We start from the raw sequence: 19,008 nt of genomic DNA on the forward strand, positions 1-19,008 counted from the left end.
ATGCTAGATCTGTGGAGTAGGCAGTAGAGCTGGCACTGTAAGTGTATGACCACACGGTCAGGTTTCCTGAAGCCAAAATCAGTAGTGGATCATAAAAGGAGAGAAAGTATTAAGGACAGATACGACTTCTACGATTATTTGTATTTACTCTTGGTTTTCAAAACCGCATCAGGAAACTTGACCATGGCACGTCCCTATTTGAAAGGGGGGGGGGGGGGGGGGGGGGGGGGGGGCGGTGGCCAAGGCAGACATTATGAAGCCAGTGGGCCAATACTCAGAAATCCTGTGCCAGACCATGGAAGCCCAAAAGTTGGAACATGATAGCACGTGTTGCAATAGATGTGACCACAGTTTGGCCTACTACTTATTGGCTAAGAGGTTGTTGCACACATACAGTCTATCTTTACTACAACACAGGTAAATGAAACACCATGAGCGGGGGCATGTTACAACAATGTTATGTGAATGTCACCAAGCGCTTCATTCCCGTCTACTCTAAGGCCAAGAACTGTCTATAGATCGTGCTTTGTTGATTGATCTAAATGGTGCAGGTCTCCATGATTTTTCAACAGTCAGGCTAAACGTGGCTTTTGCGTAGCACAAGGCAATCCTCTGTACCAATTTAGAGAGTAACAAACTATAAAAGTACAAAAACATCTTTATTTTTTCCTCTACAGTAGAGCTGCACATGGCACGTCCCTATAACCTACAGTATCACAAAGATCTGAAACAACAGCCAGAGATGCTCGGCACTTCCCCGCAGCTTTCCTCCTGACGTTCAGGACACTGTCTTTGCCCGGGAAATAACTTCATTTACAAAACGGTTATTCTTGGCCAGAACATCCGCCTTCAGCTGGTTCAGTTGGAGTTTCAGGTCTTCCTCAGACATTTCTGTAAGTGGCAGAGTTTTTACTTTGGAAAGAAAGTCCTGGATGATCTTCTCACCTTCCTGTCAAGAGAGACACAACTCTGTCATTAGAATATCAGATATACAAGTGCTCTCCAACCTGTTGTAAAACTACAACCCCCAGCATGCACCGACAGCCACTGACTATATATACTATTTTAAGCCTCATTCACACATCCATCAGTGCTCAAATCAGTGAGAAGGTGGCCAGTGATGCATCCGTGAAGGATCCATGTTGGGTCCGTTTTTTGCTGTCCGTGCGCCATCATTGTTTCACTGACCCTGAACAGCTGAAAAATAAATTTTCAAAGCATCTCTTCCTAACGATCCGTGAAACATGGATGGCATTCGTGTTGCATCTGTGGTTTCCACGGACCCATAGACTATAATGGGCGTGATGGATTCGTGAACACGGACCAAATAGAGCATGCATCCGTGCTGAAAACACGGACCAATGGACCGTGCTAAAACATTGATGTCTGAATACACACATTTAGGGTCCATTCACACGTCCGCAAAATGGGTCCGCATCGGTTCTGCAATTTTGCGGAACAGGTGCGGACCCATTCATTTTCAATGGGGACGGAATGTGCTGTCCGCATTTGCGGATCTGCAAAAAAATAGAACATGTCCTAATCTTGTCTGCAATTGCGGACAAGAAAGCCGGAATTAGACTTACCGGTAATTCATTTTCCACGAATCCACCATGACGGCCCAGAGAGATTGACCCCTGACCTCTGTAGGGGCAGGAACAGAGATAGGTTTAAAAGGACCCCTCCCACCACCATTCACCAGTGAGTTCCAGATTATAGTGCTACAACCACCGGTTACGAGTGAAACAACTCCAAGTGTTTTTTTTTTTTTGTTTTTTTTTTGGTATTAACTCATACCAAGTCATTGGAAAAAATTTTCCTTTTTTTTTTTTTTTTTTTTTATATATATATATATATAGGGCGGGATATCATGCCGTCATGGTGGATTCGTGGAAAATGAATTACCGGTAAGTCTAATTCCGGCTTTCCACTTCACCACCATGACGGCCCAGAGAGACATAACAGATTATATACGTCTTAGGGTGGGGCAACGGCCTGTAGGACCTTGCGACCAAATGCGAGGTCGTAAGACCTGGATAAGTAAAGCCTATAATGTTTAATGAAGGTGTTTACATTAGACCAAGTTGCAGCCCGGCATATTTGATCTAGGGAAGCGCCTGCCCTTTCAGCGAAAGAGGCAGATATAGCTCTTGTGGAGTGAGCCCGGATGACTTCTGGACAATTGATGCCCTCGATCTTGTAACAGTCTGTAATAGTCTGTTTTACCCATCGGGCAATGGTAGATCTGGAAGCTGCCTTGCCCTTATTTTTACCACAGAAGAGCACTAGTAAGTTGTCCACCTTCCTCAGGTCTCTGGTGACCTCTAGGTATTTTAGTACCGTTTGTTTGACGTCCAGGGTATGGAAACGTTCCTCTCCAGGATTTTTAGGATTCACACAAAAGGAGGGAAGAATGATCTCCTGGTTTCTATGGAAGTCTGTTACTACCTTTGGCAAAAATGTCGGGTCTAACCTCAAGGTAATACGATCCTCCTGTATTGTGAGATATGGTTGTCTTATTAACAATGCCTGAATCTCACTCAGTCTTTTTGCCGATGTTATGGCTATAAGAAAAGCCACCTTCTGAGAAAGATTCTTCAAGGAACATGCGTCCACGGGTTCGTAGGGTGGACCTGTGAGTCCTCTAAGGACAATGTTTAAGTCCCAGGTAGGCACCTTTGATCTGAGAGATGGTCTTAGTCTGGCTGCGGACCTCAGGAATCTTTGGATCCATCTATGGCTGGCTAATTCGGAATCGAAATAGGCACTAAGCGCTGAGACCTGGACTCTCAGGGTGGAAGGACTTAACCCTAATTCTAGTCCCTTTTGAAGGAAATCCAGAATTTTCTGTATATTTGGTCTGGTTTGGTCTGGGGCCTCGTTGCCTGACCAGGTGCAGAATCTTTTCCAGATTTTAAAATAAATGGCGTTAGTCACCTTTTTTCTGCTGGCCTTCAAGGTAGATATAACACCCTCAGAGAGACCTCTCGTCTTAGGAGGTTGGACTCAGGATCCAGGCCGAGAGTTTGAAGATTTCCGGATGAGGATGGAGAACCGGCCCCTGGATCAGGATATCCCTTCTCGCTGGGAGAATAAATGCTTCCTGTGGGGAGAGCTTGGCTAGAATCGAGAACCAGCTTCTCTTGGGCCAGTACGGGGTGACCAGGATGACTCTGGCTCTGTCCCTGATGATTTTTTGTAGAACCCTTGGGATTAATGGGAACGGGGGGAAGGCATATGCAAGATCCCAGTCCCAGTGCAGGGAGAAGGCGTCGATCGTTAGGGGCCTGTCCCTTGGGTTTAGGGAGCAAAAGGTTGATACCTTTGTGTTTATCTTTGTAGCGAAGAGATCTACCACTGGAAGGCCCCATCTCTGGACAATCAGATTGAAGATCTCGATGTTTAAGGACCATTCTCCCTGGTCTATGGTAGTCCTGCTGAGGAAGTCCGCCGCACAGTTTAGGCTTCCTTTTAAATGAACTGCCGATATTGATCTTACATTTTTTTCCCCCCAGAGGAAGATTTTTCTGGACAGACCTTCCAGTTTTTGAGACCGTGTGCCCCCCTGATGCTTGAGGTAGGACACGGTCGTTACATTGTCTGAATAGACCTTTATATGTTGGTTCCTTAGTTTTGGAGCAGCTGCTCGTATTGTTTCCCAAACTGCCCTGGGCTCCCTGTAGTTGGAGGACTGAGCTGCAATTTCTAGAGGCCAGTCTCCCTGGTAGAGATTGGAGTAGATTTTTGCGCCCCACCCTTTTAGGCTGGCGTCGGTCTGAATATGTACTGCCGGGGTCTTGAACCAGACCATGCCTTTTTTTAAATTTTTTGTTTGAAGCCACCACCGGACTGAAGATTTTATGTGGCCCGGGATCAGGATCTTCCTGTCTAAAGAGGTCAGATTTTTGTCCCATTTCCTTAGAAGCCAGGACTGAAGGGCTCTGTAATGGGCCTGGCACCACGGGACTGCTACGATGCAGGCTGTCATCTGACCTAAAAGGCTCATCGTTTCTCTGAACGAGAAGGAGCGACGTCTCAGGAAGGCCCTGATTGATGACTGTAGGTTCTGGATTCTTTCTGCTGGAAGGAAGGTAGTTTGTTTTTCCGAATCCAGCAAAACCCCCAGGAACTTTACCCTGGTATTCGGAACTAGGGATGACTTTTTTAGGTTTATAACCCAACCTAGATATGTCAGAAGGGAACAGAAGGTTTCTCGATCTGCTATAGATTGATCCACCGTGTTTGAAATTAGTAGAAAGTCGTCTAGATAAGGAACGACCGTCACCCCCTGAGGTCTCAGGGAGGCGACCATCTCTACCACCAGCTTCGTGAAAATCCTTGGGGCTGAAGCCAGCCCGAAGGGGAGAGCCACGAACTGGAAGTGGTGAACAGACCCTCTGTGATCCCTTACTGCAAAACGCAGGAACTTCTGAGACTGGGAGTGAATGGGAACATGATAATATGCGTCCTTCAGGTCGATTGTACAGAGGGACGCGTCCCTTTGAATAAAGGGGATGGTAGAATTTAAAGATTCCATCTTGAACCTTTTGTAGATCACAAATTTGTTTAGCCTCTTGAGGTTTATGATCATGCGGAAGGAGCCCCCCGGTTTTTTTACCAAGAAAAGGCTGGAGTAGAACCCCCGCCCCCCTTGAGGCACGGGAACCGGAATTACTACTCCCAGGTCCAGGAGATTCTGGACCTCCTTCCAGATCTGGCTGTGCTGAAAAGGAGAAGGGTGGTGAGAAATCAGAAATACATCTGGAGGGGGGGAAGATAACTCTATCCTGTATCCCGACTTGACAAGATCTTGCGCCCAGAGGCTCGGAGAAGTCTGCTGCCACTGAGCAAAATGTTGGGATAGTCTTCCCCCTATCCTGGCGTCACTGTTTCTCGCCACCCTTGTTTTGGGGATTAAGGAGGTACCCTCTACCCCTCCCCCCTTTTGGGTAACTCCAACGTCCGGTTTTTCCTTTTCCACGAAAGGAACTATTCTGGGTATATTGACCACGAAAGGAGGGTTTCTTTTTAGGGGTCCTATCCTCAGGGAACCCCTTCTTTTTATCAGTAGCCTTCTCGAGGATCCTGTCTAATACGGGACCAAACACGTATTCACCCGAGAAGGCTATAGAACACAGCTTCATCTTGGAAGAGATGTCTCCCGACCAAGATTTCATCCAAAGTGCTCTTCGGGCCGCATTGGACAAGGCTGCATCCTTGGCTGAAAATCTAATTGTCTCTGCGGAAGCGTCCGCTAAGAAACCCGTGGCAGACTTTAGCAAGGGGATAGAGTCTAGTATCTGTTCCCTGGGAGTTTTACTGCTTAGATGACCCTCTAACTCATTCAGCCACAGGTACATAGACCTGGCGACTGAAGTAGCGGCTATGTTTGTCTTGACACTAAACATGGCTGCCTCCCAGGACCTTTTTAATAAGCTGTCCGCCTTCCTTTCCATAGTGTCCCTTAACTGACAGGAGTCTTCAAATGGAAGTGAGGTTTTCTTATTGACTTTCGCCACCTGGACGTCAATTCTAGGGACCTCGTCAAAAATTTTTGAGTCTGACGGGTCAAATACAAGGCGGTTTCTGAATTCTTTGGAAATTCCTAGCTTCTTTTCAGGATGGGCCCATTCATCCATCACCATCTCCTTAATGTTTCCGTTTATGGGGAATACCCTGGAGCGTTTGACCCTCAATCCCCCAAACATCTCTTCCTGAACTGTGTGGGGTTGCTGAATGTCCTCCACCCCCATGGTATCCCTGACCGCCTTTAAAAGGTCACTCATTTCACTGGGAGTGAAGAAAAATTTCCTAGAGTCCTCTACGATCTTTCCTTCAGAAAGGGGGTCGTCGTCCTCTTTTCTAGAGGATGAGGCATCATCTTCTAAATCGGAGTCAGAGGGAATGTCCGCCCCCCTGGGTCTTTTAGGTGGGCGGATCCCCCTGGAATCCTCACGGAGGGAGGCCAGTGAGGACCTAACCTCCTCCTGAATCATGGATCTAAACTCCTGCATAATTGAGGGCTGTTCGTCTCTCACTATTTTAGAAATGCAATGCTTGCAAAGCTTTTAAGTATAGTCCTCAGGAAGCCTGACGGAGCACTGGATGCATTTGGCGGTCCTTTTTCCTTTTTTTAAGGTAAGTTTGGCCTAAAGTGAGAGAGGCAGCCCATTAAATTTATGTCAGTCTAGTATAGGAGCATAATTTGATGCAGTATACCAGCAGACACACCAGGGGGAGGGGAAAAGCGGTTAACTCTAAGCACACATCCCCCCCCCCTGCCACCTGTGAAGCTGCCGATTTGCCCAGGTGGGCTACTCACGCAGGGGCGCTCGGGAGCGGTCTGCTCCTGCTGCTGCTGTGGCTCCTTCTCCTGGTCCGACATGTTCCGGTCAGAGCACGATTGCAGAGAGCGCAACGGGAAGGTGCTTGTTAGCATTTTTTATAGGAGCTCCGTCTACTTCCGGGTTCCGCCGGCGGCCCGGAAGTGACGTCAGACGCGCGCGACAGCGCTGAGCGTCTTTCCGGTCGGCTACCTCCCTGGAGGCAGGCGACTCAGCGGCAGCTCAGGGCAGGCTTCCCACAACAGGGAGCGTGACCCTGGCGTCTCCCTGTCAGCTTAGGAACAAAGTCCGCCGGAGAGCAGGGGACGCATCTCTGGGTGAAAAGGACCCGCAAGGGAGGCAAGGAACACCACCGATGCGGTCACCCAGGTACTTAAAAATAATAAAACGAGGTCCACTTCACCTCCCTGAAAGCCAGAGAGGACTTTTCTCTGTCCTGGCCGCTATAGGGGCAGGAACACACTGGTGAATGGTGGTGGGAGGGGTCCTTTTAAACCTATCTCTGTTCCTGCCCCTACAGAGGTCAGGGGTCAATCTCTCTGGGCCGTCATGGTGGTGAAGTGGAAAAAGGCATTTTCTATGAGAGTGCCGGCGATGTGTGGTCCGCAAAATGCGGAATGCACATTGCCGGTGTCCGTGTTTTGCGGATCCGCAAAACACATACGGACGTGTGAATGGACCCTAAAATGAATGGGGACGTGTGCTGTCCGTGGAGAACACATACAGCACATGTCCGTGATACACTGACGTGTGAATGAGGCTTTACTGAAGGAGACTAGAATGATCACAGCACTGCGTACAGTGGTACATGGTGACGTCGGACTCACAGGTACAATCTGTCAAAGCGGGATTTACACACAGCTTTAACCACTAGCCAAGATCTGCCCGATTATATGCTGCCCTCAGAACGGGGGTAAGTGCAAGGTTATACGTTAATATTCAGCTTTACATATAGAATTAATCTGATAATCAGTAACTTTGTTGTTAAACTGTATTACTTGTCTGCGTATAGGCTAGGTCTGCCGGCTTCAGAGCTGAAATCATTCAGACTCTGCACAGGACTTACTCAGGTGATCTGAGAAGAGTAATGTTTACTCATGTAGTTACAACTAACTACCACTTCATAATAGGAGCCCATGTAAATTGTGAGGGGTGGGGCTTAACAAACTTGCTGACAGTTTCCAACAGATACCAGCGGGACAGTTGACGGTAGCACTGTATTATAATATAGGTTGTATTTGTGCATAACTATAAGTAATGCAATATACTTACAAAATAGCTAAAAAGGGGTTTTCTGGGAGTTCAATATTGATGGCCTATCCTCAATAAAGGTCATCAATATCAGATCACCTCACAGAATATCCAGCACAGCGCCGTACACTGTATAGTGGCTGTACTTGGTATTGCAGCCCAGGCCCTTTCACTTGAATAGGACTCAGCTGCACATAGGCCATGAACAGGTTGTCACAGGCCTAGGAAGAGGCTGCAGAGCTCACTGGGGAGCTGAGGTCTCTACAAACAGTTGTTTGGCATGGGTGTCAGGAGTCAGACACCTGCCGATCACATATTGATGACCTATCCTGATAGGACATCAATATTGAACTCCTGGAAAACCCCTTGAACGCTTCAGATCGAAATGGATTTAGAGCAGATGTAAACAGAAATGGCAAAACATTAACTTGACTCATATTTAACTAAGGAAATAAAGTTTAAAGTATGCAAGTAACCATAGCCCTTGCAAAAAAAATAAAATAAAAATCACATGCAACATTTATCCCCATACGTGAAATGTTGGTAAAAAATTAAATTTTTTATTTTTTTTTACTGTGAAACATGGGTCACTGCGGAACCCTAGCTTTAAAGGTAAATTGCAATTTTAGGGTCCATTCACACGTCCGTAAGTGTTTTGCCGTCCGCGTGCGTCCCACATTTTGTGGACCACACATGGTCGGCCCTATGATAGAAATGCATATTCTTGTCCGCGACTGCGGACAAGAATAGGACATGTTCTACCTTTTTGCGGGGCCACGGAACTATGGATGTGGACAGCACACAGTGCGCTGTCCGGGACTTTTGCAACCCCGTTAAAATGGATGGGTCCGCACCAGTTACTCAAAATTGCAGAACGGATGCGGACCAAGAAATACGGTCACGTGAATGGACCCTTAAAGGGGTTGCCCGGGTTCACCCAGGCAGCCCCCCCTGACTTGAGCATCGGAGCAGTTCATGCTCTGATGCTCTCCTTTGCCCTGCGCTAAATAGCGCTGGATAAATACATTTTCAAGAGTTACGGTGACCAGGAAGCCCGGTGACGTCACCGGCACTGATGGACGGGCTTTAGCGCTGCCCTAGCCAGGAAAACTGCTAGGGCAGTGCTAAAGCACGCCCATCAAAGCCGGTGACGTCACCGAACACACTGCCGGGCAGAAGCTTCCGCCTGGCAAGGTGTTACTGTAAACAAAAGAGCCCGTGCCCTGCGCGATTTGGCGCAGGGCGAGGGAGCGCATTGGAGCATGAGATGCTCCGATGCCAACATCAGGGGGGCTGCCTGGGTGAAAATAAGAGTATGTCCGGGTTCAGCTCTGAACCCGGACAACCCCTTTAAGGAAATAGTGTTTATGGAGAATAATAAGGTCACAAACCTCTTTTTCTGTGTAACGCTTCTTACAGGCTGGCTCATCCTCGCTGTCCCTGCCGCTTCCAACAAACTGAAATTCTTCTAGCTCCAAGGCTTTTGCTTTGGCGTTTTCTATCACATGCTTTGGGAAGTTAGCCAGCTCCGCTACGTGAATTCCAAAACTCTGGTCACAAACACCTGGAAAAAAAAAAAAAACACATTGTAAAGGAGAGAATGGTCGTGAGAACAAAATATCAGTGTTTCTGTACCTTTTCTATTCTGCTTCAGACAATAAACTGGGTTTGACATCCAGTGGAGACAGGATATGACTATACAAACAGTTAACAATCCCACACACGTGCAGTAGGTTACCAAATGTACAAAACACTTCCAAGCAACCACAGAGCTAACAACTAAATATACAGCTGGTGAGAACTAATCATGTATTTTGTCAGTGGGTATCTAACTCCACTCCTATGTCTCTAATGCCATGCCTCCACTGTCCGCCCATCAAAGAATAGGATTTCTTTCCTATTTTTTTGTCCTGCTCACTGAGAAGGTCGCACATGCTCAGTTCCATCCTTCAACTGCCTCCTGAGCTGTGATAGGCAGAGCATGGACACGCCCCCTTAGCTGTGATAGGGAGAGCTGAGACACGCCCCCTGAGCTGCAGCAGACAAGACACTCCCCTTGAGCTGTCAGCTTGATATAAATCTAGCAGAACAATGAATGAGGAGATCTCTGGATCCATGTGGAGGTACAGGGCTGGTTCTAGCTTTGTTAAATAGAGATCATCATGTACTTTATGATCTGATTTTCATTTTTTACATTATTAGTGGGATAACCCCTTTCATACATAGTATCCAGGTTTTCCAGTAAGCAAACACTTGTGGCCCACACGTGTCTACATAAAATCTGTGTGTGTTAATGTCCATTGGAAATCCGAAACCACGCCGTTACATGTAAGCGCTATTTCCCATTACAATAATGAGTGGTATTCGTTCAGGTAAATAAAATGTAATCACCACCATTAGAAACATGGTTCAGTATGCCGATTACGGTTTGATAAATGAGTAATAATTAATAACCTATTATGTGATAAAGGATTTCTATTAAAGCATGATTACCATTGCCAGATGCACGTTTGAAGCTTGCACTGGTTAACAAGCAGCTGCAGTACTGAGAAACTCAATTACCAGAAAGTCTTAGAAAAAAACATCAGATCAATGACCACCGCACCAGCTTGGCTTTATTTTTGTGTCATAAAAACCACTAACACCAGTAAAATAAAACAGTGCACTCACAATGTAATATACTTCTGGCAAAGCAAACACTTCAACCCTATTGATATAGCATGGAACATCACTGCTATCACAATGCTGCGGTGGGGAGAATAAATTATGGATGAGGGTTAGCACAAAAATGCTTAAAAATAATGGATACCATGTACAAAGAAAGCAGAATCCACAGAGGATGACAATGTGAACAGAGGTTCAAAGCGGCCCCTAAAAATGAGGTGAAAGTTGGCTAAAATGGGCAACTTAGTCAATTTCAATTGTCTCCTACCATGTATCACATGATCCTCTTATAGGGCAGTATATTCAGCTAGATGGGTTGCTTTGAACACGCTCCCCTCCTAAAGTAATTTTCACCAAAACATAATTTGGTAGGAGATACTTAAATTACTTTGGCTATGTCCCTGTCTACTCCCAAAGATAATACCAGCAGGGAGGAAGTAAAGGACTGCAGTAAATCAATTCTCCTTCTAGTTTGCTCAAGACTAAGTTTATGCAGTGTGCAGCCTACCAAATCCAACTAATAATACATACATAGTGTATGAGGAGCTGGGATTCAGGCATGTAAAGAACATTTCACCTCAAAATATGTACAAGTACTCAAGTGATTCTCCTGCTATGTTAAAAATGTCGGTATTTCTTTGTGGTTGTAATTGCATCAGAAAGTGAGAAATAAAACCAGTTTCAACATAAAATTCTTTGTAGTCTGTTACCATGGATACCTATTGGTCTACATAGCGCAGGCATCCTCAAACTGCGGCCCTCCAGCTGTTGTAAAACTACAACTCCCACAATGCCCTGCTGTAGGCTGATACCTGTAGGCTGTTCGGGCATGCTGGGAGTTGTAGTTTTGCAACAGCTGGAGGGCCGCAGTTTGAGGATGCCTGACATAGCGGCTGTAGCAAAAGCAAAATGAACAGCACGCAGTCCCAAAATGGTTTCATAGAAAGCTGGTTAACAACCAAAATGCTCACTAATGATGCTCTTGCAAAAATTTCACCAAGCTTTACTGTATACTCCTATATAGTAACTGTACCATGTTTTGCAAGGATATCCGAGAATGGGGAAGCTTCAATAAAGCTTGTGCAGTTCAAGGATGAAAGGATGAATGCAAGACATGTGCGAATTATGATTACCTATAACTCAATGGTTTCCTCACATCACATCCTCTGGTACCCTCAGCTGATTTTTATCGGAGGAAGTCAAGGCTCTCAATTCTGGCTCAAAGAGCACAGTCCCTAAAGCCTCATTCACACGTCCGTGTCCATGCTTAAAGGAGCTCTCCGGGAATTAGGAAAATACTTAAATATTACTTTAGTATAAATATATTCCCAAATACATAATTAGCTACAATGGTTTATTTTGTCTAGGGAGCAATCATTAGGAGAAATAAAATGGCTGCTGTCCTATTAGTATACACAAAACCTTTCCTAATCACACAGCAGAACAAGTTACTCTACAACACAGAGTTAAAAAGAGCTGCCTTGTCCTCCTCTCTGCTCTGCTTGTCAGGCGTTATGATCCTGAATACAGATAAGATCTTCAGCTGAATCTCTGTAGGAATGGAGTTCATGAGGAGACATGAAGTACAGAGGACAGACAGGACAGGTAATGTGGGGCTGTGGTAATGGAGACTGCATACAAGTGCTGGTGCTCATTATCTACACCCCCCACCCTCCCGGCTGTACTTCATGTCTCCTAATGAACTCCATTCCTACAGAAATTCATCTGAAGATCTTATCTGTATTCAGGATCGTAATCCCTAACAAGAGAGGAAAATGGCACAGCTCTAACTTTTTTATCCTTTGTAATTAGGACAGGTTTTGTGTGGACTAGTAGGACGGCAGCCATTTTATTTTTCCTAATGATTGCTTCCCGGACAAAACGAGGGGAATATATTTATAATGAAGTAATATTTAAGTATTTTCATTTTCTTAATTCCCAGAAAACCCCTTTCAATCCGTGAAAAGGTGGTCAGTGATGTCTCTGTGAAGATGTCCATGATGGATCCTCGTTGGGTCCGTGTGTCCGTTTGTTATTGACACTAAACAGCTGAAATTTTTTTTTCGAAGCATCTCTTCCTAGTAATCCGTGAACACTGACAAAATAGAGCATGCATTTGGGCTAAAAACACTAATGTCTGAATACATACATTAAAATCAATGGGGACGTGTGGTGTTCGTGGGGAACACATACAGCACACGTCCGTGGAAGACTGACGTGTGAATGAGGCTTAATACAACATTGTGTACAAAGCCCTTTAATAGTGAAATTTAGGCCTCCAAATCTCTAGCTGTCCTCCTCATGCTGTGTAATAGAGCAGTACGACTGCAGAATATATCATGCAGGGGAGTCAGAGGCTCACAATTTCCTACCTGTTTTGATCCGGTAGAGCATGGTGAGCGTTTCATCGGTTGTTAAAGCGGTAACATGTAGATTGTTCACTGTAGGCTCCTGGTCAGCCAGAGCGGTCAGTTCATGAAAGTGAGTGGCGAACATACAAAACGCCTGGATTTTAGTAGAGATGTACTCTGAGATGGCCCATGCCAAGCCAAAGCCGTCATAGGTTGAGGTCCCTCTCCCTAGTTCATCGATGATAATCAGGGAATTCTCTGTGGCTGATCTGCGACAAAACATATTGAGGAATTGGACCAAACTGGACAAAATAAAGCATCCAAAAAGTTGGTCGCAGATGTGAAAATTACAACACCCGCGTGTACTGCATAATATGACGGAAACCCCTTCATGGCAGAAAACAGGATGCTGGGAAGAGGCACACATGCCATTCTGTATACAGATCACATACCATTAATTCAGTAATGAAAACTATGGGAATATGCAAAAAAATAGCGGGTGTACAGGCGTACAGACATACTGATTTTTAATAATCAATAATAATTTAATAAATGAAATTGCAACGTGCCAAATGGTACCCAAGGACAACAGCCACATACTGGAAGGTGACAAGCTACTTAAATGTTGGACCCTTGTTCAGGCAGGGTCACCTGGACAGCTACGGGTATGACACATATTTGCTATAAATATGGGAAAAACATGCAGATTTTACTGCTGGAACCAACCATATTACAGTGTAAGCTGATGCAACTATCTGTTCATTGATCCCCCACGTAGGTCTTCCAAAATGAAAAGAAATTCCAACTTTGTGCTATGAGAAAACTCCAACTGTTCCAGACAGATTTCACCTTCCTTGTATTTTTGTAGTCTGCCACTCGACTTAATTAAGGCAAAGCAATTATCCACAGCAATAAAAATGCTGCAGACAGATGTATGGCGTAATAGTGTAATACAAAATGCCACAACTAAAAAGCATTACATTAATTTTCCTGCAGAAGAAGAAACCGGCAGCATTTCCTAATATACTAGATCCGCTGCTCCGTTCCTTGAGTCTGATCCCCTTGCCGTGTAATTCAGTCAATTATTGTTTTCCCCATGGAATAATTCTGGGGCAACTTTTCCATTTGTATTCTGCACAAAACAAAAACATCTTTTCTTATGACCCTGTGTTGTGCCGTTCCTCTGTTATTACTCCTGGAAATGTATGAATAAACAGTTTGGGGTTAGAGTTAGACTGTGTAGAGAGACTCCTTTTTTGACAAGGGGATGCTCAGTTGTCAATTTACTAATGCATTTATAGTAGGAATAACAAAGGCGCAACACAGAATTATAAGAAAAGATGCCCCAGAATTGTTGGGCTACTTTCACATCTGCGTTTTCCTTTCCGGTTTTGAGATCCGTCATAGGATCTCAAAACTGAAGGAAAACGCTTCCGTTTTGTCCCCATTCGTTGTCAATGGGGACAAAACTGAACAAACTGTTAAGTAGTGCACCAGAATGCATTCTGTTCCGTTTTCTTGCGCTCCCATGCTGGACACAAAACCGATGCAAGCAGCATTTTTGTGCGAGTCACAAGATACTGATCAAGACCGCGCCTATTGACTTACAACGGTTTTAGTGCCAGATCCGTCTTGTTCATTTTAGAGATAATAAAACCGTTAGATCCGTTCTGAATGGACGCAGACTGTTGTATTACTGATCGGATGCGTTTTTTGCTGATCCCCTGCCGAATCCAGCAAAAATGCAGATGTGAAAGTAGCCTTATTTTATGAGGAATACAAGCGTTTACTAAAAACAGATGTGTCGGGAGATATGACTGGTCCTCTTTAAAGGGATCTGTGAATGGAACATGCTGCCCTATTTAAGGGGGTTGTCGAGCTACAAACTCATGTCCAATTTACCATTGTGAAACCCAACTGCATGCCAAGTGGTTGAGACTGATCCAAGGCAACTAGGACTCAACGGGTATGCACAGATCCTAGTCTATAGATGAGTGGCAGACATTTGGCTCGGCAACCGCCTAGCGTGCAGTTGCGCCTTTCCATGCCTGATATACGCATGGACCATCCCTTCAAGGGAAGCACAGTAAGGCCTCTTTCACACGGGCGAGTATTCCGCGCGGATGCGATGCGTGAGTTGAATGCATTGCACCCGCACTGAATCCTGACCCATTAATTTCTATGGGGCTCTGCACACGAGCAGTGATTTTCACGCATCACTTGTGCGTTGCGTGAAAATCGCAGCATGTTATATATTCTGCGTTTTTCACGCAACGCAGGCCCCATAGAAGTGAATGGGGCTGCGTGAAAATCGCAAGCATCCGCAAGCAAGTGCGGATGCGGTGCGATATTCACGCACGGTTGCTAGGAGACTATCGGGATGGGGACCCGATTATTATTATTTTCCCTTATAACATGGTTATAAGGGAAAATAATAGCATTCTGAATACAGAATGCATAGTAAAATAGCGCTGGAGGGGTTAAAAAAAATAAAAAAATTTATTTAACTCACCTTAGTCCACTTGCTCGTGCAGCCCGGCATCTCTTCTGTCTTCATCTTAGCTGTGTGCAGGAACAGGACCTGTGGTGACGTCACTCCGGTCATCACATGATCCATCACCATGGTAAAAGATCATGCGACGGACCATGTGATGACCGGAGTGACGTCACCACAGGTCCTGTTCCTGCACACAGCAAAGATGAAGACAGAAGAGATGCCGGGCTGCACGAGCAAGTGGACTAAGGTGAGTTAAATAAATTTTTTTTATTTTTTAACCCCTCCAGCGCTATTTTACTATGCATTTTGTATTCAGAATGCTATTATTTTCCCTTATAACTATGTTATAAGGGAAAATAATACAATCTACAGAACACCGATCCCAAGCCCGAACTTCTGTGAAGAAGTTCGGGTTTGGGTACCAAACATGTGCGATTTTTCTCACGCGAGTGCAAAACGCATTACAACGTTTTGCACTCACGCGGAAAAATCGTGCATGTTCCCGCAACGCACCCGCACATTTTCCCGCAACGCCCGTGTGAAACCAGCCTAAGAGAACAAGTCCTCTCTCCTATCAGCCCATATAGCACAAAAATAACTATAGAAGCCAACACACAGGACGAGACTGCTCCCCCCGCCTCTCCCTACAGTGATTGATGGGCGACTGCAGTCTGTGAATCACTTCTGACAGCGGGGGAGGACCTCCTTATGAATACAGTGTACCAGGAGTCTGATTTATTCTTTGATTGCTCCTATAAGCCAAACATCACAATATTGTATGTGCTATATGGGCTAATAGGAACTGTCCCCAAACTATGCCAACCTCAAACAGGGCAGCGCTTTAGAAAGCCCTTGTCAACTCTCCCGACGTGTCTGTTTTACCAAATAATCTTATTTCCAAGCAATAATTCAGAAACGTTATTTTTTTTTAGAACTATATTGTTCCGTTCCTCAGTTATTGCAACTAAAACTTACAGTAATTAATGGGGTTGCCCCATCTCGCAGTTTTCACTGCGAGATGGGACTAAGCGCTGCCACCCGTACAGAAACAGCCGAGTGGGCCGTTTACGTGGCTCCCACTAACGAAAATGATAATTACAGAAACAGTGGAGCAATGGCCCGCTATTTTGTTTTGTAAACCTGGCCACCTAGGGCCAGTGAGATGGGCACAACATCTTTAATTAATCTGCAACTGGGTGTTACCAGTTGGGGGGTGTCCCTGCATGGTCCGACAGTGTCCAAATCAGTGCTCTCAGTGTCAGTCTGTGCAGGGACACCCCCCCAACCAGAGCTCTGTACTCAGATCACCAGAGCCTGACCGAGTACATTAGGAACACACTACAAATCACATATGCTAGTGGTTGTACCAATAAGGGTTATTTATAAGAAACGTTCTTTCCAATGACCTGTGGAAGGAAGATCGTTCAGTTAAAGGCGCTGTCTGACGAAAAATATTTTAGTTTTCAAACCAGCACCTGTATCTGAATACATTTGCAATTGCCTGTAATAAAACATGTAGTATAACCATTGTGTTATTCAATGAAATCCACCTCTACAGCGCCACCTGCTGTTTGCTCCTTTTCTTATTTCTCTGTCCTGCTCACTGAGATGGACACACATGGTCAGAAAGGACAACCCCCCCCCCCCCAAGAAAGGACACACCCTCTAAGCGGACTGCCTGAAATAAATCGAGCAGGAAAAGAAGAGAACATATCGAGTCGGGACCCCGGTGAAAGAGCCCGCAGCCTGTGGGAGTGTGGCAGGGACAGCGGTACGTGCAGCGTGATGGACGGGTAAGTATTAACCTAACGATCTTCCATTTCACTGGGCTTTAGAATGAACCAAAAAAAAAATAATACATTTTTACAGAGGTTAGCAATGCGCTTGGACCTGCAAGATCTTGTGTTACTCAAGTTCACCTCATTCTTGCATTTGTGCTTTGAGATCATTAGGTTTCTCCCGTTCTGCAGTTTTCTTCACCTCACTTACTAATTAGGTCAAACTGCTACCTGGCAAGACGGACAATATGCTGGATGGAGAAGTCCGCACACAATATGCTGAGCTGCAGAGACACCATCTTCCCTATTATGTGGCAGGCCGGGCTTCCATCATGTGTAACTGTCGGCTGGTATTAGGACATCAATCATCCATAACTGATACAACGATCGGCCATAAGGGAGGAACATCTGCTTGACCGGCTATTAACACCCAGTCATGTCCCATTTAATTACAATAGGTACAGTAACAAAGTAATGACGGGTAAAACCAATGTTGTGTTAGGAGCATCCAGGCAGCAAGTGCAAGAGAGAATTTAGCAGAAGCAGCCTGAAGCTTGGTGACATTTTCTAGCCCCATGTGCAATCTGAAAGCCATCAGTTCCCAAATTGTGGCTTTATTAGTTCTGCAGGAGTCAAGGGCTTAATTAGTAAAGTTTAATCTTAAAAGGGTTAATATTGATGGATAGGCCATCAACACGCTAAACCCAGAAAACCCCTTTGAGACGTAGACTACTCCAGGACTTGCTCCATGATATATATATATATTCTTTTCTAAGAGTATGTCAATAAAGAATGATACCTGAGGATCGAAGCTGTTTCTAGCATCTCAGCCATGAATGTAGACACTCCTTTAAGTTGACTGTCTCCGGCTCCAACTCGGGCAAGAATGCAGTCCACTATGCTCACTTCTGCAGAGTCGCATGGTACAAAGCAGCCAATCTGAGCCATGAGAACAATCACTCCAGTCTGGCGAATATATGTGGACTTCCCACCCATGTTAGGGCCTGTCAACAAAATAAAGTGAACTGTTACTTTTACACACTCCACCCATAAACCAGTATTAGGTACACAGCTAGTAACACCAATTATAAGCCAATAGAGGGTCTATACCCACAGAGCAAAGTCAATATGGCACTAACAGTTCTAGAGCGTCACATAACACGTAGGATCACCTCTGGTAAAGCTACATCTGGGTAGAAGGAAACACATTTGCAGCAAGACCCTCAGACCATTACTACCCACAATGCTCATAAAAGGAGGCCAAAAAAACTGAGAAGCTTTGCTGATGACAAACGCCTTTCCTGCTGCTTCCCAGTAGGAGAATACATTCAGAAGTGCTGCAGTATATGTAGGAAACTTATATATATATATATATATATACACACATACATACACACATTCATATTGCTTTAAAGAAACGCATCAAACTACTTAAATCAGGTTGAATATTTTGTGAATCTATTTAAAAAAAATAATCCTGAAACATTACAGTTTCCATTTTGGCCACAGAAACACACACAACAGGCTGACGATTCCTGTTCTCTGCAGGTCACTTTTCTGTACAGACTTGGGCAGAGTAAGCAGAGGCATCTAGTGTGCCAGTTCTATTGAGCTGCTGGAGGCCTAGATGAAGCAGGAGAAGCAAATGTATGTATACAGATCACTTTCTGTATGCAGCTTCCCAGACACCCTCTGGTCTTTGTGAGGAGGATGCTCGCCATCCTCTCCTGGAGACTGTATTAGGCTGCCCATACATATTAGATAGCTGTCAGCACAATACTTTTCTTCACTATTTCATACACATGTATGTTAGTCGAGCAAATACGTGTTGTCAATAGGGACAGAAGAAGTCTGCTTCCGACACCTCTGGCAGTAACTCATCTTTCTGAGAACAAAAAGACTGGCCAGTTGAAATCCAACATGGCCGACCCTCATCAGTATGTGCTTCGTATTGCGCTCAGCCCGAATCACTTCTATGGGGCTGAGCTTTGCCTGGGCCATGTGACCAATGAACGTGTCGTCACTGGCCTAGGGAAAGCTGAGAGAAGGCCACTGAGAGCTGATTAGTGGCGGTGGCGGACTCCCAGTGATCAGATACTGACGACCTATCCTGAAGATACGTC

At 45.2% G+C, this 19,008-nt stretch overlaps 1 protein-coding gene across 1 annotated transcript in view; it reads right to left on the reverse strand.

Annotated features, from left to right (window-relative positions):
- Nucleotides 1-646: 646 nt before the first annotated feature.
- The window catches only part of MSH2 (mutS homolog 2), a 164,049-nt gene continuing 145,687 nt past the window's right edge, over nucleotides 647-19,008 (reverse strand). Inside the window, exons 13-16 of the mRNA XM_040430306.1 lie at nucleotides 17,685-17,889; nucleotides 12,632-12,879; nucleotides 8,987-9,159; nucleotides 647-949 (exon numbers count right to left, since the gene is read on the reverse strand). Of these exons, the coding sequence (XP_040286240.1) occupies nucleotides 779-949; nucleotides 8,987-9,159; nucleotides 12,632-12,879; nucleotides 17,685-17,889 (797 nt within the window). The 3' untranslated portion in view covers nucleotides 647-778. The remainder of the gene's footprint in view (nucleotides 950-8,986; nucleotides 9,160-12,631; nucleotides 12,880-17,684; nucleotides 17,890-19,008) is intronic.

The sequence above is a fragment of the Bufo bufo genome, chromosome 4 (genome assembly GCF_905171765.1).
Source record: "Bufo bufo chromosome 4, aBufBuf1.1, whole genome shotgun sequence".
Taxonomy (NCBI): Eukaryota; Metazoa; Chordata; class Amphibia; order Anura; family Bufonidae; genus Bufo; species Bufo bufo.